This window comes from Trachymyrmex septentrionalis, unplaced genomic scaffold (genome assembly GCF_001594115.1).
Source record: "Trachymyrmex septentrionalis isolate Tsep2-gDNA-1 unplaced genomic scaffold, Tsep1.0 scaffold54, whole genome shotgun sequence".
Lineage (NCBI taxonomy): Eukaryota > Metazoa > Arthropoda > Insecta > Hymenoptera > Formicidae > Trachymyrmex > Trachymyrmex septentrionalis.
The window spans coordinates 671057-678920 of record NW_017305715.1 but is presented as its reverse complement, the minus strand read 5'-3'; the positions used below and the strand labels follow the sequence as shown (position 1 = coordinate 678920).

Here is a 7864-nt window from a genome sequence, read left to right as displayed (position 1 = left end):
ATATACTTGCAAGAATCTGTTTTTACATTTGATGCAAGTGTTAGGTATGTTGATCAATCGTTTGTATAAATACATACTTAAGATGCTCTGGGGAATGTGGGTTTTTGGGCTTCCAAAGTCCGCCACCAAACCAGCTCCGACTGCGAAACATTTTCAGTTACCTCGCATAGGCATGCCTACATTCGCGCTCCACCCAAGCTGTATGTACCTGCAGCAACTCTCTCTTTCTCTTTTTCACGCCACAATTGTAGAGGTGTACTCTTTTGTCGAGATCTTGCCGATCATATGAAATAGCAACGTGCGTAACATAACTGTCGCGCGAGAGAACTTTATTATATTTTACATCGCCATTTGAGTTTAAGTTATGGTGGAAGGGATAACATGATGCGTTGCAGTTGGATAGTGTCTCTTTTTAAATCGCTGCCCTCTCCGTTTATGGACTGTTTGCAGGGGTGCGTTCCAAAACTTGACTCTGTCTGTTTTCTGTTCCTGCACTAGACTGCATTAGCACTCTTTTTCTCGCTTTCAATAATACCCGTATTCATAGTCTTTCTTGGAGGAATGAAGATTCCTTGTTCCTTATTTCACGTTTCATAAACCTTTCTTGACCAAACAAGGAACCTTATTCCTTCCTAACTTCCTTTTCTCAAGGAAGATTACGAGTTTCCTTGAGGAGAAGGTGCAGCCTTCATAACCAATCAAACCACCACATTTAGTTCGTCACAATGGTCTTTTTATTTTCGATAGCTTTTAATTTAGATCTGTTGCATCGATCATTATTTTCGATAGTTTTTTTTCGGAAATAAACTGCGTCAAAAATATTTTCTCCTTCTTCGTACAATAAGCATTATGACGAATCCGATTGGAAGCACTGATGGATATTAAAGCCGTTGTACACTGACTTAATTTGAGTATAAAAATAAAATGCAAATATTTCGAATTATGAAATACATATTTTACCTAACAGTACAATAAAATATATTGAGTATTTCACAATTTAATCGATTTCCATGTTTATTTATAAACATATATTTACGTTATTTTGTGTATGTATGACAGTTTTAATGTGCATCAGTGCGCAGTGAGTGCGTCAAATCAAATTCGTTATTAATTTTATTTTTGTCCAAATTATTGTTGCAAAATTATTGTTGCAAAATGCTTAATCACGACTTTATTTAATTAACAATGCCTTTATAATCTTTATTATTCATAATTCATGATATTAAGTTTGCATATACTATATATTATAACATGCTGCCTTCAATAGGCTACTAAAATCCCTAAAATATTTCTTTCTTCGAGAAGGCAGACTTGAGATCCATTTATGAAACAAGGAGGCCTTGGAGAATCGAGGAATCTTTCATGGAGGCTTCCTCCATCTTTAAAATAAGGAACGATTATGAATACGGGTTAATACTCGTATTCATAGTCCTTCCTTGAGGAATGAGGATTCCTTGTTTCACGTTTCATAAACTTTCCTTGACTAAATAAGAAGCCTTATTAGCTTCCTTTTCTCAAGGAAGGTTATGAGTTTCCTTGAGGAGGAGGTGCAGCCTTCATAACCAATCAAACCACCAAATTTAGTTCGTCACACCGGTCTTTTTATTTTTCATAGCTTTTAATTTAGATCTGTCGCATTGATAATTATTTTCGATAGCTTTTTTTCGGAAATGAACTGTGCCAAAAGCATTTTCTCTTTAATTATATATTAGGTGTAGTAAAAAGAAATCTATTATTTTTCCAATAGATGGCTTTAGTAATCTGTATCTCGCGTTGTATAAGTGCGATCGGGTTACGCCAAATGGCGTTAGAAAGATAAGATTTCGTACTAAAAAAACTTCTCAGACAGTTTTGTGATTGCTTGAGTCAGTATTGTTTGAGCGCGTGTCAAAGATGGACACCAACAAAGAGAAAATACGCCATATTTTACAGTTTTTCTTCGATAAAGGCGAAAACGCAAGCCAGGCGGCTGAAAATGTGAATAGTGTTTATGGTCCTGATACTGTATAGTAACAGTCAATATCGCGCAATTTTGGTTTCGTCGATTCCGTTCCGGTAATTTTGATGTCAAAGATGCACCACGCTCTGGAAGGCCAATTGTTGAAAATGTCGATAAAATAATGGAAATCGTCGAGTCCGACCGTCATGTAAGCACTGTTTCGATTGCCCAGGAGCTAAACATTGCATAAAAAACGTTTGGAACCATTTAAATAATGCTAGATACAAAAAGAAGCTCGATGTATGGGTGCCACACGAGTTAACGCAAAAAAACCTCATGGACCGAATTTCCATCTGCGAATCGCTGCTGAATCGCAACAAAATCGACCCATTTCTGAAGCGAATGGTTACTGGTGATGAAAAGTGGGTCACTTACGACAACGTCAAGCGAAAACGGTCGTGGTCGAATCGCGATGAGCCGGCGCAAACGGTGGCCAAGCCAGGATTGACGATCAGGAAGGTTTTGCTGTGTGTTTGGTGGGATTGGCAGGGAATCATCTACTATGAGCTGCTCCCCTACGGCCAAACTCTTAATTCGGACCTGTACTGTCAACAATTGGACCGTCTGAAAGAAGCAATCGCCCAGAAGCGGCCAGCTTTGGCCAATAGGAGAGGAATTGTGTTCCATCAAGACAACGCCAGGCCACACACATCGATAGTGACTCGCCAGAAGCTCCGGGAGCTTGGTTGGGAGGTTCTTATGCATCCACCTTATAGTCCGGACCTGGCACCAAGTGATTACCACCTGTTCCTGTCTATGGCGAATGATTTTGCTGGTGAAAAATTCGCCTCAAGAGAAGCTTGTGAAAATCGACTGTCCCAGTTTTTTGCCAATAGGGACGAGGGTTTCTATGAGAGAGGCATAATGAAATTACCTTCAAAATGGCAACAAGTTATCGAACAAAACGGTGCATATTTGACCTAAATCGGATCATTCTAACTATGCTAAATAAAGCCCTCAATATAATGCAAAAATAATAGATTTCTTTTTACTACACCTTATAATAAGCATTATGGCGAATTCGACTGGAATCGAGGAATTCTTCATGGAGGCTTCCTCCAGCCTTAAAATAAGAAAGGACTATGAATACGGGTATAACCCAGAAAACAAATAAATAAATTGACAAAATAAATTTGGAGGTTTGCTTGGTTATGAAAACTGCATCTCCTCAAAGAAACTTGTAATCTCCCTTGAGAAAAAAAAGCTATTAAGGCTTCTTATTTGGTCAAGGAAAGTTTATGAAATGTAAAATAAGGAATAAAGAATCTTCATTCTTCAAGGAAGGACTATGAATACGGGTATTAGAATCCTATATATAAGGAGGTTACATGACTATTTCCATAAAAAAAGAGGGGATAGTGTTGGTAGTGACAAAAATTCCCTAGGCAACACAATTTAATTTCTACAGATTAATACATAAAATAAAATAATTTTATTTAAAAAATACTTAGTTTATAATTTAATAATATTTTATATAATATTTAGATAATTTCATATTAGCTTGTTCGGAAAGTAATTTCGTTTTTTCCCAACAGAGGACTTATTGTATTTTTTCACAGCCAACTTCACACTTAAGCCGCATAATCATTATATATTTTGACAGCTGATATAGCAAGGCTTGCTTGTGAAAAAAGTTCGATTGATTCTACGCAGTAGTTTTTGGTTAGTGCCCTATCAAATATGAAAGTGAAAAGCAGCATTTTCGGCATATTTTACTTTTTTACTATCGAAAAGGTAAAAATGCTGTTCAAGCAAGAAAAAAATTATCCGATGTGTATGGAGAAGATGTATTGACAGAACGCCAGTGCTAAAACTAGTTTGCAAAATTTCGATCCGGCAATTTTGATGTTGAAGATGCATCACGTTCTGGAAGGCCAGTTGAAGCTGATGAAGGCACAATAAAGGCATTAATTGATGCAAACCGGCGAATAACAACTCGTGAGATCGCTGAGAGATTAAATTTATCGAATTCGACCGTTTATGATCATTTGAAACGCGTCTGATTGAAAATCGTCTTTCATTTTCATAAGAAAAAACGAAATTACTTTCCGAACAACCTAATAGTTTATGGACTTCACCTCAAAAATCAATAAAATTAGGCTCATTTGACGCGTTTTTGTATAAAATGAAAGAAACTGGCAGAAAAAAGTGTCGCTCTGTTCCGCGAACCTATTATTACTATTGTTTATTACAAAGTTGCAGCGTAGATAGTGTCCGCTTGGAATGTTTTCCAAAAATACCTAATCCTAATTAAACTCATTCGTTGGTCTTCTTCTTCTTCTTCGTTTTTAATTGACTCTGGTTTCCTTAACGAGATTTACTTAGCTAGTCGTACTAGGCATAGTTGAAGCCGGTAACGCTTTTAAAAAATGATACAATACTCGAGAAAAATACATCCGCTTCTTACTAAATGTAATACACAACTTCATTTATTGGTGCGAGGCTACATCATTTTGCATGAAAGATTGTAAACCTAGTAGAACTTTGTTTCTTGAATGTACAACTTTCTACGAGAAAGTAAAAAATAGGTTTGGTTAGGGTTAAGCGAGAAACACAGACTTTTGCATAACGCATAAAACATGAGGCATAAGAAAATCAATCAATCAAAGTCCTTTATTTTACGGAAAGAAAGGAAATAAAAGATTTTGATTGGTTCATTTTTTTACTTAGTTATGAAGGTTGCATCTCTTCTTCCAGGAAACTCGTAACCTCCTGAAAAAAGAAAGTTAATAGGACTCCTTGTTTGGTCAAAGAAGGTTTATGAAACGTGAAATAAGGAACAAGGAATCCTCATTCCTCAACAAAGGACTATGAATACTTTTTCTATTATAATAGAATCGTAAACAGTAAGCTGTAAAAAATTAATCAATCATAATCGATTATTTTCCTCACATTTAACTGTGATTGGCCAATTTCTTACGGCTTACGATTTGCGACCCTATCGTAGAACAGACATTAAGGCTTTGGTTATGTTGCTTTAGTTATGTTATCACATATATGGTCTTATAATAAATTATATTGTTTATTTACGTCGCCTAAATAGACGTTATTTCTTCATATACCAATTATATTACAGGGTCTACAATAGAAGTCGTAGCGATCGTAGGGTCTTAAGTCGTAGAAAATTGATCAATTATAGTAGATTATTCTTCTCATATGCGACTGTGATTGTTTTAATTTTCTACGATTTCAAACTCTACAGTCGTTACGACTTCTATTGTAGACCCCGCATATTGCGAAGAATATTACTAAGGTCTCGTAGTCTAAAGACTTAGGATGAAATCATACGGTGCGGAAAACGACTGCGGAATAGAGAATGTAAACTTAAGCTGGGAGCATATAGAAAAACGTAAGGCCGTAAGACGGAATCAGTAAGGAAATCGTAACATTGGATTCGCTACTGGCATTACCGTCTCTACTGCGATTGGCCAATTTGCTTACTGCTTACGTGTTACGATCTTACGTTCTTCTATGTGCCATGAGCTTTAAGCCGATAAATCAATCAGGATATTGCTTTGGATTATGTAAGCTAACAGAAATGGAAATAACAATAAACCTATCCATAACCTCGCAATAAGGTGAATTTCAACCGATTAAAACTCGCCTTATGGATAAGTTTACTGCTATTTCTGTTAGAATACGTATACGTAGATCTAAGGCAGTATCCTGATTGGCTCATCGATTTAAGTTCACGTCTTAAGGTTACTGTTACAGAAATTTTGTCTGCGGCAATCCTAATTCCTGTTACTCGCCGCATGGAGCAGCTATAGCGGGGAGCACAAACTCTTGCATAACGCATAATACATAAAGCAAAAAATTCAAGCAATCATAGTTCTTTATTTCATGGAAAGGAAGGAAACGAAAGACTGATGGTTCAATTTCTTATGCGTTATGCGTTATGCAAGAGTCTGTGCTCCTTGTTTATTTTGATTCTAACCATATCGACTCCGTGGTAGGAGTTGGGGCCATTCTCTTGCAAAGAAGAAAACCATAGTACCATTCATAACATAAAATATTGTTTTCTTAAACCTAAAGTAAATCGGAAATAATGAAGGCGTTGGAGTTATACAGCGGCATTGGAGGGATGCATTATGCGTTACGTGGTAAATTTAAATAATCGAAAAATATTACTATATAATTATATATAATGAATCGTGTTTTTATATTAAAATACTGTTAGAAATGTAACTACAAATTTCCTTTACATATATACATGTATATATGTGCATATATATATATTTATATATATATATTTTATTTTATATATATATAAAATAAAATCAGATATACATTTTCTTGATTCCAAGAACAAATAAAAATTGCTAATAAAAGTAATAGCAATTAATGTAAAAATACGAACAAATTATTAACAAATTACATAGTATTATAAATGAATAATACAGACAATTCAAACTTATAAACGTTTGGACTCATTGTTCGAGTCTTTTTTAATACGTTTCAAAACAGATAAAGAGATAGAAATTTCTGATTGTTCTAATCCTTTTTCCAATACAATCAAGTGAAAAAAAGGTTCTGGTAGTCAAATCTAAAGATCTAAAGGTACAATATAAAATCCAAAGATCTAGAGACATTAAGAATAATTCGGAATTAGCAGATAGTTAGGAAAAAGAGATTAGAAATTAAGATAACAATTGTGAACAATATGTAAGTTTACTATAAAGTTAATTAATTCATCTTTGTTGTAACATTTCAGAGAGTGGAATTGCAGCTAAAGTTGTCGCAGCAATTGATATAAATCCTGTTGCAAATGATGTTTACCATCACAATTTTCTGGAAACTGTTCTTATGAATAGAAATATTCAGTCTATTAATGCACAGGAATTAAACAAGTTAAATGTGGACATTATGTTTATGAGTCCTCCGTGTCAGCCTTTTACTAGATTAGGGTTAAAGAAGGATGCTCTTGATAACAGAAGTTGTTCCTTGCAACACATTTTGAACTTGTTGCCAGAATTGAAAAATTTGAGATATATTTTGTTCGAGAATGTTAAAGGTTTTGAAGTATCTCAAATGAGAGACAGATTAGTAAATTGCATAAAAAGTTGTGGCTATATCTATAGAGAGTTAATATTAAGCCCATGCCAATTTGGTATGCCAAACAGTAGACATAGATATTATTTACTGGCGAAAAGAAATAATCTGAAATTCTGTTTTAAACAGTCCTCGCTAGGGAATAATTTACTTCCTGAATTATTTGAATTACTACCAAAAAGTAAACACTCAGTATTAGCAGAGAAAGAAGGTAAAATTAATCAGAAATCTGGCAGACTGTGTTATACATTAAATAATATTTTGGAACGTATTGAAGATTCAAAGTATTTAGTGCCTTCTAAGTTACTACAAAAGAGAGCATGGGTATTAGATATACGAACAACTGAAAGCAATGGTTCCTGTTGCTTCACCAAAGGATACAGTTATTATGCAGAAGGTACAGGATCTGTATATTGCCCATTTACAGATGAAATAATCAAATCAAAGTATAATGAAATTGCTAATTATGAAAATGATTCGAATAAGCAAATGCAAATTTTGTCAGATTTGAAACTTAGGTTTTTCTCACCTAAAGAGGTATGTCGATTAATGTGTTTCCCAGAAGATTTTCATTTTCCAGAACATATTACAGATAGACAAAAATACCGACTGCTAGGGAATTCAATTAATATTCATGTAGTTAGCAGATTAATACTTTTATTATGTACTGAACATGAAGGTGTATGAAAAATCAATGGATTTGCTACCTTTTTCCATCTTTCGTTCCATAATTTAATATTCTTGCAATATTTATTATATATTCGTACATATTAAGTCATATTCTTTAAGTCATATTTATATAAATATAATATA

General features: G+C 34.4%; 2 protein-coding genes across 3 annotated transcripts in view; one reads left to right on the top strand and one right to left on the bottom strand.

Moving 5' to 3' along the window:
- Window positions 1-430, bottom strand: part of LOC108752114 (protein CLEC16A) — a 7661-nt gene extending 7231 nt beyond the window's left edge. For both annotated transcript variants that reach the window (XM_018492740.1, XM_018492741.1), the window contains exon 1: window positions 78-430. In XM_018492740.1, coding sequence (XP_018348242.1) covers window positions 78-151 — 74 coding nt within the window. In that variant the 5' untranslated portion in view covers window positions 152-430. The remainder of the gene's footprint in view (window positions 1-77) is intronic.
- Window positions 431-5793: 5363 nt separating this feature from the next.
- The window catches only part of LOC108752111 (tRNA (cytosine(38)-C(5))-methyltransferase), a 2436-nt gene continuing 365 nt past the window's right edge, over window positions 5794-7864 (top strand). The window contains exons 1-2 of the mRNA XM_018492735.1: window positions 5794-6102; window positions 6714-7448. Of these exons, the coding sequence (XP_018348237.1) occupies window positions 6048-6102; window positions 6714-7448 (790 nt within the window). The 5' untranslated portion in view covers window positions 5794-6047. The remainder of the gene's footprint in view (window positions 6103-6713; window positions 7449-7864) is intronic.